General features: G+C 39.8%; 1 protein-coding gene across 3 annotated transcripts; it reads left to right on the forward strand.

The window, feature by feature from the left end:
• Positions 1–261: 261 nt before the first annotated feature.
• On the forward strand, positions 262–12,852 carry LOC110829753 (uncharacterized). Of its 3 annotated transcripts, none has more exons than XM_022063806.2 (8): positions 262–362; positions 3,856–3,980; positions 4,294–4,450; positions 5,176–5,301; positions 6,506–6,661; positions 8,060–8,177; positions 8,633–8,890; positions 9,926–12,852. In XM_022063806.2, exons 2-8 carry the CDS (start codon positions 3,880–3,882, stop codon positions 11,485–11,487), a joined length of 2,478 nt encoding a protein of 825 aa, XP_021919498.1. In that variant the 5' UTR covers positions 262–362; positions 3,856–3,879; the 3' UTR covers positions 11,488–12,852. The 3 variants fall into 3 exon arrangements, with proteins under 3 accessions (XP_021919498.1, XP_021919497.1, XP_021919496.1); XM_022063805.2 differs by lacking the exon at positions 262–362 and adding an exon at positions 2,811–3,220 and having other exon boundaries at positions 3,836–3,980; XM_022063804.2 differs by lacking the exon at positions 262–362 and adding an exon at positions 2,812–3,220.
• Positions 12,853–13,673: the final 821 nt, after the last annotated feature.

A 13,673-nucleotide genomic window follows, 5' to 3' on the forward strand; every position in this document is an offset into this window, starting at 1 on the left:
CAAACAATTTGGCTATGTATTATATCCCTCTCAGCTCCTATTCAGACTTTGTAATTTGCCCTTCCTTGAACAGACCTCTTCAAACACCTAAATTGTGTAGCTTATGTCGGTCTTTAGTGCTCTGCAAGTTAGACAAGATGACAGTAAGACGGCTTACCAATAGGGAACATGAAAGAATCAGAAGCTGTCTTATCAGCTGTTTGCGAATTATATAATTGCAGGAGGCGGGCAGTTCTGCGAGCGGAACCACCATAAGTACAGTGAACATCCTGACCGACTACTTGGCTGCAGAGATCTGCACTCCAACGGAATTGCATTCGATTATCGACTAGATCATTTGGGATTCACGGCGACAGTTATTTGTGAGTGTGAGCTGTAATGATGTGAACGAATTTGTTTTTGATTTTGCTTGTTATTTCTTATTATTCGACTACGACATACCACATGCACTCCCCCTCCCCCCCCCCCCCCCCGCGATCCCACTAAATACGGCGCTGTCTTAATTACGGGACGGAGACTAAATTTCGGAATTTTTTTAAAATAGATGATCGCGTGGCCGTCTAGTAAATAGAACAGCCAAGTACAGCTCGGTCTGCATTATCTAGCGGAGTGCGTGTGATTGGTTAAGACCTTTTAACAACTTAGAGGTGATGGATGGAGTCCTTATAAAGAAGTCAACGATCTGACGATGAGCTGTACTGGGGACACTCAGACTGGAGCACAGTTTTCCTCTCTTGCAGATGGCCTGCCTGATCTTAGCGATGCTGAAATCGGGAATTGGAATGGCGGCTGAACTTCGTACTTCGTACTGGAGAGGACGTTGTTTACATGTCGCAGCTGTTTCTGTGGTACTGATATCGGAGTACACACGAACACGTCTTGCAGCAGAAATATCCTCTGTACTGGCAGACGATAAGTTGAAACTTCAAATTCACAATTGAGTTTTACAGTGCGGGGCTCAGTGGGCACAGTTTTCAGCCTGCTGTAGAGGTAGACTAGAGCTCCTTCAGTAGGGTCTGCCATCACATGAGCATTATAATATGTAAATCCTGAAACTGTAACACGGACAGAGGCTTTAGGAATTTCGTCGAAGAAAGGAAACACGTCATAACGCGGTATCGCAGCAGTGACCGAAAAGAGAAGAAACGGAAGCCATTGACGTACAGGGGTTAGAGTTCGACAGTCCACTTCGCACAAACAAGCGTGGTTTGTGGGAACATTGGTCTTCGGTTGCGATGCTATTGTCTTATCCCCCGTTCAAAGATCTCATCGCTCGTTGTAATAAGGATGAAAAGGAGGTGGAGGCTGTAGAGAATAATGTTCAATCGCCGTCCTTTGTTGCAAACCAACAATGCAGTTCTCTCGACTCTCAGTACCTGAATGGCTTTATGTAGGATTTGAGGTTTTCACGGTGGTGAGTCTGAAGATGGCTGTCTTCTGGGTTGTTGCGCTGTGTAGTCTCGTAGAAGGTTACCAACGTTTCAGAGGTCCTTGCTGCCTCCATCATCAGGGAAGCAATGACCTCTGAAACGTCGGTGAACTTCTACGAGACTACACGGCGCGACAACCCAGAAGACAGCCATGTTTTGATTGGATTAGTGTATCGCCACAAACACGTCAGTACTCGTCGTTGTTTTGTTAGAAATACTATTAATTGGGTGGAATGATTGCCTGACATCATAAACTACTGCACAGGTGACAACCGATATCCTATTTCGCTTAATTTTGCCTACACCACGTGATTTAAAAATATGATACTAAAAATCATTCCCTATTGCATTGGCCTGTATTCCTTGCGCGAAGTAAATCGGGGAAGTCGTGTGTTCCGACCCGTACAAGTTTAAGGGTTTTGATGAAATGTTGACTTGTCAGAGCTACTGTACGCCGTGATTTCACAATAAATGCCATGGACCTGAGTCCGTATTGAGAAGCTGGTAATCTATCATCTGGTCAGCAAAGATTCCGAATATCCATTACCGCGTTCACAGAAGCCCGCCACCAAGCCTGAAGTCAGTGGTTTATTGGACCAAGACGCAATTCTGTCGACAGCACGAATAGGCCAGGAAGAGTGTGGATAAGTCACTCGAAGAGCAAAGTGCTCCGAGCGATGTTCATTTATTCTGACGCAGTTCTTTGAGCAGGGCGGTGCAAGGATGTGTGGAAAGTCGCTGAAAAAGTCACAAGATGCCCTTTACTTCATCGATATTTATATATTTTTTTTTACATTTTTGTTGCTTTGATTCATTACCATCCGTACGACTTAATATTTAAATATTTTATTTGGAGTCAGATGTTGGCTAATGTTACGGTCTAGTTCGTTGGTAGTTTATTATATCGAAAATGTTTTAAATAAATATTGTAAATCTTAATTAGATCTTAATTTTAAGACAAATATAAATATTTTGCGCTTTTGCCCGATGCCAACTATCGGTGAGGAATCCGGGGACAGATACATATTTCATGAACCTGTTGCGACACACGCGTAAAAGTGAAACTTTCGCATTCAGGTTTTCGGAAACAGATGTGAATAACACGAAAAGCAACGGATATGCCCCCCGAGCAACATGTCCTGAGGGATGGTTTTTTTTAAACTATGACACTGTCTCTGGGACAAGCTTCGAACCCTAGACCTCATGAGTGCTAAATGCTACAACGTCAGGTTCAGCTGTAGATTATTGTACGTCGAGATAGATAAATCTGACGTATAAATTTCCTATTGGAGAGCAGCAGACAGCTTCCAGGGAATGTGGAGGGGAGAAAAGAATCCTGTAAAGATTCACTTGTAAATCGATCGTTCTTATAAGTTATATGAGCAACATATCTGCAAGTGACTTCTCGTTATCATTTTGAACACTGCCGAAATGTGCGAGGATCAAGGAAACTTCTCAGCAGAATCTCCTTGAATTATTAATAATATATCAAGTTTTATCTTTTTTTTATAATTTGCTTCTCACTATCCTGTCACGTGCGTTTGGCGTGAAGACTAAGCGGTCAGTTCATTAGTTCACATGACCCCAAGTTCGACTCCGAAGATAGCCGAATGATTTTTTTTTAATGTGCGCGTACAAAACACATCACAAGAAAAACATATGTTGCTCATTCTTCTTTGAAATACATAAATTTGAAGAACTGTGTGTTCCTGGTGCTGTTGTGTCTATATAAAGTGTTGTGGCTGGTCTGTCTGCTTCCACATCACCAGTTTCTTCACATCTAGACACAGGTGGGTTTCGGCTTGTGGAATGAAACATAAAAAAACTGTCATAGCAAAATGTCACACTTTCAAACGTGATTAAAAATTGTGAGCATTACTCACAACTAGAGAAAATAATTCGACTGAGTTGTTACGGAGTTTTGTTCAAGAAACTGGATTGCATCTTCAGAAATAATGCGACGTAGCAAATTACAGTAATCAGATATCGTAATTACTACACCAGTTCCTAAAGTGTACAGCAAACATAACAGGACAACTTAAGAAACGTTTACGTAACACGCACTCTTATTTTATAAAGTATTTGAGAGAGTCTTGTTCCATTTGTATGTGTAGTAGGTAATGTATTGTAGTGTATTCTCCAAACAAGTTTAATCACAGACCTCGCCCCCCTGTCAATAATAAACATGATCGAAATATCATGTAGCGGATTTCGATATTACATTTTCTTCTTTCTACAATATGCCTTCGTGTAACAAAACACAAGAATCTAACAATATGTTTCTTGCATGCTGTATGAGTGACGGGTTTTCGTGAGAAATTTTCTTAACTAAATGACCTCTCCGGGAAATGTAACAGTTATAAACCCAAGTAGTGAATGTTGCTTTCTTCCTTATTGTATAATAGCTCATCATGACCGCTTGTAGGTTCTGTGCAGAGAACACGAAGCCATGGTGCAGCATCAGATCACGGCCCCGCTGATCGTGGTTTCGAACCGCCTGCCGTTCGTTCTGCAGAGGAATAAGGACGGAGTAATTTCGAGGAAAGCGAGGTTTGTTTGTTATTCTTTCTTCCAACGGCCAATCGACCGATGATGACAACGATCTATACAACACAGTGACCATAGGCGTGAAGCACTCACACACGTAACGTCAGATGCCTCCAAATTGTTAGCAAATGCTGCTTTTGTTCTTCCTTCCTAGACCAAACTGGCAATGAATTCGTTGAATAACCGAATACGACAAAATACCTGTGTTAATTTCACTGCGAATACCTTTTGGTAAATGGCGTAACAGTATCAAAACATGACGCAAGCAATAATTGGTCACAGTATTGTAGAAATATATTTGCTGTAATTGTTGTAGCGCCGGAGGTTTGGTCACTGCTGTGGCTCCTGTCGTGGTAGACTGCGGGGGGCTCTGGATTGGATGGTCAGGACTTCACTCGAAGGAACCCTTGGAATTTATTCCAGAGTCAGATCCCGATGATAAAGCGCCGACTGCTGGACTTCTGTCCAAACAGGTAAACTGACTTCCTGCGTCTCTTGTTCGAATGAGATCACTACTTACGGTACCGGAATTTAGTGAGTGTTATTTATGTTTTAAAGGATTAGAACAGACTACATAAATTGCGTGAAGGCAGAATGGCTGTTGCGTATCAGGATATTTTATGGGCAGTGGACTTTGAAATGAATAATGTTTATAGAAATCCGACGAAAAGAAGTACTACTACCCAGTGTCTAATTTGAATATTGTTTGGATTGCTCTTATTTTGGTCGGTGGGGTATGGATACCAGTTGTTTTTAACTTAAAACATTTTTTCTGATATTATAATTATTGTACGTACGTTGAAGACAGAATTATACGTTGCTTTTGTTCTCCACAACTATGAAAACCAAAACGGACCCCTTTAGTACTAAGCATACAGAATTATTTCCAAAGTGTTAGTAATGTAGGCTACTTCGCTAACATCTTCGAACACAGAAAACATGTGATTTTCTTACAGTCTGGATAAAGCGAATATAGCGTGAAGCTGGCCACTTATGTCCATAAAATGTTTGCTGATAAGAATACGTGACATAATACTTACGAACAGGGATACAAGGACTTCAGAGCGACGTAGCATCAGATTAGAATCCTGTTTCAGACCATGTACCAAGTTTCCCCTCTGCCTTCGAAAAGTTCTCTAGAAATAGCGCTCCTTTATAATGTAGTGTACACACCAATATTTTACGTTTTCTGTACCAGGTGGTAGCGGTTCACATCCCGGAAAGAGAGTTTGACGATTTTTACAATGGGTGCTGCAACGGCACCTTCTGGCCACTCTTCCATTCGATGCCCGACCGCGCAGTTTTTAAGGCGCACACATGGGATGTACGTACAGGCAACACAACTGCTTCGCCATTTACATATGACTAGAAGCTCCTGAAACAATTTTTGATGTCTGTTCTCCTTTAAGTCCAGCGCCGTAGCCGCGCGGTCTGCTTTCCGTCAATTCATTGAAGAAAGTGGATACTGTATAGTAAATGAATAATTTGACAGATCAGTTATCAATTTCTATGCATGACATCCACTAGTACGCATACATAATTGTAGAGGTATGCAGGGGTCTGGGCGTAGTAGCACGGATAATGTTCGGGTCGAGAAGTTACTCAGATGATAGTAATCAAACGTTATACAGAACATTTCGGCCATTCTGTTTCTGAAAAGAAAATGGTATTTATACGCTAATCTCATGCTCGTGACACAGTCAGACTTCGAACATAAATACCACTGACATGATTTTCTCGGGTATTTTCGTAGCTGGCCAATTCCAGAAATTGTTTGAGGTAACATCATAAAGACTTGGCTTCTGATATATTTGTACCGTTCCTCAAATGCCATAGTAACACTAGATGCTCTTACAGGGTCATTCAATAATTCATTCATAGATTACTGGTATTTACGCATTAAAAAATGTATTAATGATATGATAGGGCAGATTATAAGTATACTAGACTTTATTTGGGATGGAATGAAAGGAAATTGGGCTTAGGTGGGGTACTGGTAACATATTTGAAGATAAAGTTTGAGTTTAGGCCAAATGTTCTTTGGACTGCTCCTGGGGAAATTCTAAAATTTCAACCAATGCAGAACTCTACATAATTGTAGCATTATGAAATCGCATGATCACTATATTTGTAATTTCTGATTAAAAAAATGTTATGCACAAAATTTATGACCACGTAAATTACATATCTGCATACAAAATTTCGTGTGTGGTATAGGCCTAATAGTTATATTCATTAAACAGATGAAATTCTCACAGTCACTAGAAAAGAAAAGTGACCTAAACATACTTTGCACATTTGCAGATCTGTTGCCAGCATTTCGTATTGCTCCCACCTCAGAATGAAGTAGCCTCAAACTGTGTTTATTCCATACCAATTTTCATGAAAACCTGACAATTTATTCAAATTTTTTTAAGGTGGACAGCGTAACAAACCAGCCCCTTCCATACTGGGAAAGGGAGAATGTATTTGGGATCATAATATTTCATGTTTAGAAGTGAGTGATGAGTGTTGTTAACTATTTACAGGCTTATTGCAGTGTGAACAGGGAATTTGCTAACTGCACACTACAAGCCCTGAGGAATTCACTTAGGGAACTGGATGAACAGGAGAAGTTTGAGACATGCCCTGTGGTGTGGATCCACGACTACCAGCTGCTGGTTGCAGCAACCACCATTCGACAGGTATGCCTACTTGTGGTGTTTTCCTTTCAGTTTTCTGGTTAATAGTGCATGCTAGATGCCCTGCTCACCTCATCCTCTCTGCTTAATATTAGGTGAAGTGTACACATTATGGGGTCCGCAGTGGCCACACGGTCTGAGGCGTGGACCTTGTGCCGCTTGGTCGCTGGGACCGTGGGTTCGAATCCCACTCAAGCCATGGATGTTTGTCTGCATCTTTCTGTGTACAGGTAGAGGCCTTGCGATGGGCCGATCCCTCGTCCAAGGAGTCCTACCAAATGTCTATAGATCAAGTCAACTAAAATTTGGGACCCAGTGCTCAGGCACTTGAAGAACGGGTCGTTCCCAGTATCCCAGTACACATTATAAAGCTCATTATACAGTTTTCTCCTCCCTACTGTTACTTCCTCTACCTTAGGTCCAAACAGTCTCCTCAGCACCCAGTCCTCAAACACCCTCAATCTGTGATCTTCTCATGATTCTGAGGTTCTCAATTATGGACCCATTTTTGTGACTGTTATACCGACCATTATCTGGTAGTGACAAAAGTAAGGGAGAGACTTTGAGCAAGTAAACAAGCAAGGCAAAAGTTTGATTCAGAATGATTTGATGTGAAGAAACTCAGTGATGAAGAAGTTAGGCCAAGTACCAGATATAATCTCCAATAGATTTGCAGCTTTAGAGAACTTAGACGACAGTTTGGATATTAATAGCGCACAGGCAAGTATTAGGGACAATATCAAGACCTTAATCAAGGAGAATCTAGGCTATCACTAACTAAAGCATAGTAAACCATAGTTTGATGTTGAGTGCTCAAAATTAATAGACAAACGGAAGCAGGCTAAATTACAGTGGTTGCAAAATCCAAGCCAAATCAGTGGAGATAATCTGAAAAATTTGATATGTGAAACCAGTAGAACATTTAAAAGGAAGAAAAGGGAACACCTGAAAAACAAAATTAATGAACTTGAAACTAATTATAGAAACAAAAATATTAGAGATTTATACAGAGGCATAAATTAATTTAAGAAAGGTTACCAACCTAGAGTTAATATTATCAAAGATGGTTATGTGCTCGCAGATTATAGTACACATGGAAATGCATATAAAATTTTGGTTGGAAAGCCTGAAGGAATGAGACCACTCAGAAGGCCTAGGAGTAGATGGGAAGATAATATTGAAATGGATCTTATTTAAGTTGGTTGGGAGGGGGTCAGTTGGATTCATCTGGCTTAAGACACACCAAGTGATGGGCTCTTGTAAACACAGCAATGAACCTTTGGACTCCATAAAGAGCAGGAAATCTGACAGGGCCGAGCGCAGTATCAGTGTCTGAAGAATGATTCTGTTCATGAAGTTATTTTATTGGCAGTTTTCTGGAAATGTGCCATCTTTTTGCAGGTGATTGAAGAGGAGAAACTGAGGTGCAAGCTGGCATTTTTTCTTCACATTCCGTTTCCTTCATGGGATATAATGAGGCTGTTTCCATGGGATGATGAGATATTGCAAGGAATGTTGGGCAAGTATCATGAATACGTCAGTCAGCTGGCCTCCAGTCTGGTTGCTATCTCTTCGACAGTTTCTCGGAGTATAGCTACTACACTGCTCAAATCGTCCTATAATTGTGAAATTTTTGCTATTAACATTCTATTCAGTTGACAACATTGTTGTTAAATAAACTAAGCTAAGATAAAATCTGTTCAAGAAGCAAAATCAGTTGCTGACTTGTAATGACTTATTTGTGTCCATAATTGCATGGGAGAAAGGATAGACTGAAACTTAGGAAACAGGTTCTTTAAAGGGTGTTGGTATCACTGTAATAATGGAAGACACTTTCCTTTGTTTTACTTTATATCATTCTTTAATGAAAGCTTGTCTTATGACACATCAAAATATGTCTTTTTATTGGATTAAACCTCCTTTTACTGCAATGGAACATTATTTAACTTCCACTGTTATGCTTTGATATAAAAGCCTGTGACATGGTGGGCTTCCATATTGAGGACTACTGCCTCAACTTCATTGACTGCTGCTCACGGCGCCTTGGCTGCAGAGTGGACCGCAACAATATGCTTGTTGAATTGGCAGGCCGCACTGTTCACATCAAGGCTCTTCCAATTGGCATTCCCTTTGACCGCTTTGTACAGCTTGCTGAAACCACACCTCGCTTCCTCAAACTGGCAGAGTCTGAGAAGATCATCCTTGGTGTTGACAGACTGGATTACACAAAAGGCAAGTGAATACAAAAACAAGGCAGCTAAGGTTTGATTTCCACCAAGGGACCCCTCTGCAGTCTGACATATAGCTATATTCTAATTTTACCATGTATTGGGTTATGACCACTGAAAATGAATTTTATACCAACAAAAATAAAATCTGACGCACTTCTATTTCCACACACATACCAAGAGAGTTTAAATCCTTTCTCTTTGCCACCACATGTAGAAAGGAGCCCACCGAGGGCAGTGGGGCAAGGCAGCTGAAGCATGCAGCAGCTCTACTTGTTTTGAGAATAAATGAAGTCTCTTTGTACCCTCTGTACATCTCCTTGATATGGTGCTTAAGTGCATGGTCACATGTCATATTGTTAGCAATTGGGGCAGAATAAAATGGGACATTAATTGATGTTGAGGTGATGTCATCATATTGTAAGATGTAAGGATAGATTAACTATAAAAACTGGCTATAGAAACATTGCACAAAAAATTTACAGGTGATACAAAGATTACTATAATTGTACATGACTATATGCCATATGGACATGTAATGAATGTGTGTCATCTTCATGAAAGAATGGGAATGAGACTAAAACTGCTGAAAAAAGTGTGATATTAAATTATGATTTAGGAAGGGTAACTACAAGTTTTGTATGATAAGCCTTTCATAAAGTTTTGTTGAGATTCATGTTGAGTAAGAGGTTGTATTAGACTGATGCAAACTAAAACTTGTGCTAAAAAATTTTAATCTTACTCCAATAATTTTGACATAAAACACTGATAGACACTAACTCCTTATTACACACTCAGTGCAATGAACATATTTGATGATGTTCTTCTAGATTTTGGTGCCATGTGGACAGGTGAGTAGATTCCAATGGAGAAATGTTGGAATCTGCAGACCAGTCCACATGGTGCCAAAACCCGGAAGAACATCATCATCATCACTGTATGAAAACCTCAAATCTCACAATGATTTGTTGACGAAGTAATGCATGGCTAATTCTTAGTGTTCATACAACATTTGTTTCTTTGTTTTCTTTTTGTGCAGGTTTAGTTCATAGAATTCTTGCATTTGAACGTCTACTGGAAAAATACCCAGAGCACGTGGAGAAGGTGACCCTGCTGCAGATCTCAGTACCCTCACGCACAGATGTACGAGAATACCGTCAACTCAAAGAGGAGATGGACCAACTTGTGGGACGCATCAATGGCCGCTTCTCCATGCCGAACTGGTCTCCCATTCGTTACATCTATGGTGGAGTGACCCAGGAACAGTTAGCTGCTTTCTACCGTGACTCTGCAGTTGCTCTGGTCACACCACTCAGGGATGGAATGAACTTGGTGGCAAAAGAATATGTTGCATGCCAAATCAGGGAGCCTGGAGTCCTCATATTGTCACCATTTGCTGGTGCAGGTGGCATGATGCATGAAGCTCTTGTGGTGAATCCCTATGAGATTGACAAGGCTGCTGACACGATTCACAGAGCCCTTAACATGCCACTGGATGAACGGGAGGTGCGAATGAAGCAACTGCGTCACCGAGAGCAGCAGATGGATGTCAACCACTGGATGAATTCATTTCTTGCTAGTATGGGCGCTGTCAACAATTCAGATCAAGCTGATCCTCTGTCAACTAAGATGACTCCATTGACTCTTGATGATTTTGATCAATACCTGAACAACCACATAGACACAATTTGCAAACTAAGCCTTATTCTGGACTATGATGGCACTTTGGCACCTCTGACCTCACATCCAGACTTGGCAATCATGCCAGAAGAAACAAAGCGTGTCCTGGAGCGTTTATCCAACATGCCAGATGTTAACATTGCCATAATTTCAGGTCGAAGCTTAGAGAATGTGAAGAAGATGGTGGGATTGGATCAACTCACATATGCAGGCAGTCATGGAATTGAAATTCTTCATCCAGATGGAACCAAATTTGTTCATCCAGTTCCATTTGAATACGCTGAGAAACTTAGAGAATTGGTGCAACTGCTGGAGAAGGAAGTGGGTCACAGTGGGGCTTGGGTTGAACACAAAGGAGTACTTCTCACATTCCATTATCGTGAGACACCATCCCAGCAGAGGGATGAAATTGTGCGGAAAGCGTGTGAAATTTTCCAAAAAGCTGGATTTGAGCCTCATGAAGCACACATGGCAATTGAAGCCAAGCCTCCAGTGAAATGGGACCAAGGCCGGGCATGTATCCATATTCTGCGCACCATGTATGGAGCAGACTGGTCTGAGAGAGTAAGGATTGTCTATGCTGGCACTGAGGCTGCCATGCAGGCCTTGTCTGGGATTGCCTGCACATTTAGAGTGGACTCATCACCAACAGTGAGAACAGCAGCCAACTTTCGACTTGAGGGACCAGATGCCGTACTCACGATGTTGAAATGGGTTGAGAAACAGATGAACAAAAGGTCACCTCGCCTTACACGTTCTCCTCGTCTTAGTCGCTCACCCAAACACCAGAGGAAGCAGAATACGCTTGACTATAGTCTAAGCTTTGAAGATGAAGAAGATATAGTGGGTAACACTTCTGCATCCTTCTTGATTAATGGAAGACAAAGGCGTTTTAATTCAAATTGCCTTAGTTCAAATTAACAACTGACACAAAAGCAAGGAGTTGGACTGCAACATGCAGTTTTATCATGTCAAGTTCAGTTGTAATTGTATATTATATGGTTGGATGAAGTCCAACTACATATGGTCTAGTCCAGTATTTCAGCTCAACCAAGAGAATTATCACTTCATAATCAGTCTGTTCAAAAAGAAAAGAAGGTAAGAGAGTTGCAGTACAATTTAATCCATTTCAATACAAAGAACTGTATCCAGCGTATCCAATAATTTGCTTCACTCATTTAATTTGTTTCTGAAAATGAGCTTTTGTGATGTATTATTCTCATGCAAATGAAGCTTGTTTAAAAAATGTAAAGGGGTATGTTGCCAGTATTCTGTTTCAATACAGTGAAATCTGCTTTTACAGAAATGCAAGGAACCAGCCCATTTCTCTGTTTTGGACATGTTTTGATTAAACCCAAATACATACTTCAAGACAAAGTACAGTATACTGCACCATACATGTCCCATGTATATATCCATTTATGATAAAATCACAAGCAAGAAATTCAAACTACAATGTTGACTGCACTGTTACTGAACAGTATACATTTTCAGTCAGTATTCTCATGGCTATATCTTATTTCTTCCCATGTTCCTTCTCAGGTAGGAATCGCAGTACATAGCATTTGAATTTAAAGCTATGAATATTCAGGCACACCAGTTTCTGTTAAATGCTTGTTTTTCTTTCTTTGCTTTAATTTTAAAGTTTACATTTATTATAGGCAGTCTTACTTCATTCTTTACCACATGCTCTTGGTACATGAGGCATTTTGTGATAAATAATGGTTTTAATTTACTATAGGTACCATTTTAGACTAGTTTTACTGTATTACATTCCTTGCAAAGTAAATGTTATGCAATTTCTAAGACAGTCATATGTTCTAAAATGTTGTCCTTCCATGACAAATTAATTTCATGTGTTTATTGATGTCCTGCATTAGAACTTATAATATTAATATTAATATTAAATATTAATATTAAAATCATACAATCGTACATATCCGTTATAAATAAGTAATAGTGGGACATGAATTCAGTACACTAATCATCAAACAAGCAAGATCATTCTGAAACAAGGAGATGCTATATCATTGATTTAGAATATGTCATTAGAAAGGACTAATCATGAGGGGGTGGAAATGAATGGGACACAATCTTAGGGTTCATGATGATAAATTATTAAGTGAAATGATATATAACTTAAAGGAAAAGCACAGAAACTGAATTAGATACTTGTAAGGAGTTTGGTGTAGAAGTAAATGCATATAAAGATGTTAATGCCTCATTGAAAGAACGTACGACAAAATCATAATATAAAAACCGCTAATAAATCCTTTGATAATGTGATGAAGTGAAAGTATTTGGGAGTCACAGTAACATCAAAATTCTGTTAATAAAAAAGCTGAGAGGAGATTAAATTTTAGGAATCTTTTCCCTTTTTGCCTATTTAAAACTAGCCAATAAAATTTACACAACAAAAACTTTACCTGATATTTTGTCTCAGTACAATCTGGTCTCTCATGTTAAGGGAAGAAAACAGATTAAGGGTGCTGAGGAGAATATCAGGAGCTGAGAATGATTAAATAACAGGAGAATGAAGAAAACAGCACAATGAGTTTAAAAATTTATGCTCATCTCAAAAAGTTGTTAGGTAGATAAACATTTTCTGAAATATTTAAACAAAAAGAATATAACAGGTCAGAACACAACTGATGTTACTATCAGTCAGTGTTTCAAGCAGAATGACATAAAGTAGTCTATTTTGATAGCTGTTTAGTTAGCTAGTCAAGAAATTTCCAGCATTTTATGGGAGCCATAGGTTGATTACGATGTTCACAAAAGTGTGGGCACTGGCCCCTATCCTGAGATGAATATAGTTTACTCCTTTACCCTCTTTTTTTTTTTGACACACCTGTATCTGTACTCATGGAGCAGTCCTTATTGGGAAGCTAATGGTCAACTCAGGTAGTTGAGAAATATCCTGCCTTTTATGGAATCTTGTGGTCAATACTGTGTTTACAAGTGCCATAACTAGTCTCTTTTCTGAACCAGATGAATGCAATCAACTACCCTTGAGATCCATTTTAATATTATTCTCCCATCTACACGTAGGGCTTGCCAAACAGAATGTTGCGAAATGTAAAAATACTTTTACAGTTACGAACCCA

Source organism: Zootermopsis nevadensis, unplaced genomic scaffold, assembly GCF_977971745.1.
Source record: "Zootermopsis nevadensis isolate Lab colony 2312 unplaced genomic scaffold, Znev_1.0 Znev_ptg000007l, whole genome shotgun sequence".
In the NCBI taxonomy this organism is placed as follows: domain Eukaryota; kingdom Metazoa; phylum Arthropoda; class Insecta; order Blattodea; family Termopsidae; genus Zootermopsis; species Zootermopsis nevadensis.

What these genes read in the sequence shown, in the direction of transcription:
- LOC110829753 (XM_022063806.2), top strand. Translation starts at nt 3,880, where the DNA reads ATGGTGCAGCATCAGATCACGGCCCCGCTGATCGTGGTTTCGAACCGC. An exon ending in GATATTGCAAGGAATGTTGG is followed by an intron (nt 8,178 to 8,632) that starts GCAAGTATCATG and finishes TTGATATAAAAG; the next exon opens with CCTGTGACATGGTGGGCTTC. An exon ending in CAGACTGGATTACACAAAAG is followed by an intron (nt 8,891 to 9,925) that starts GCAAGTGAATAC and finishes CTTTTTGTGCAG; the next exon opens with GTTTAGTTCATAGAATTCTT.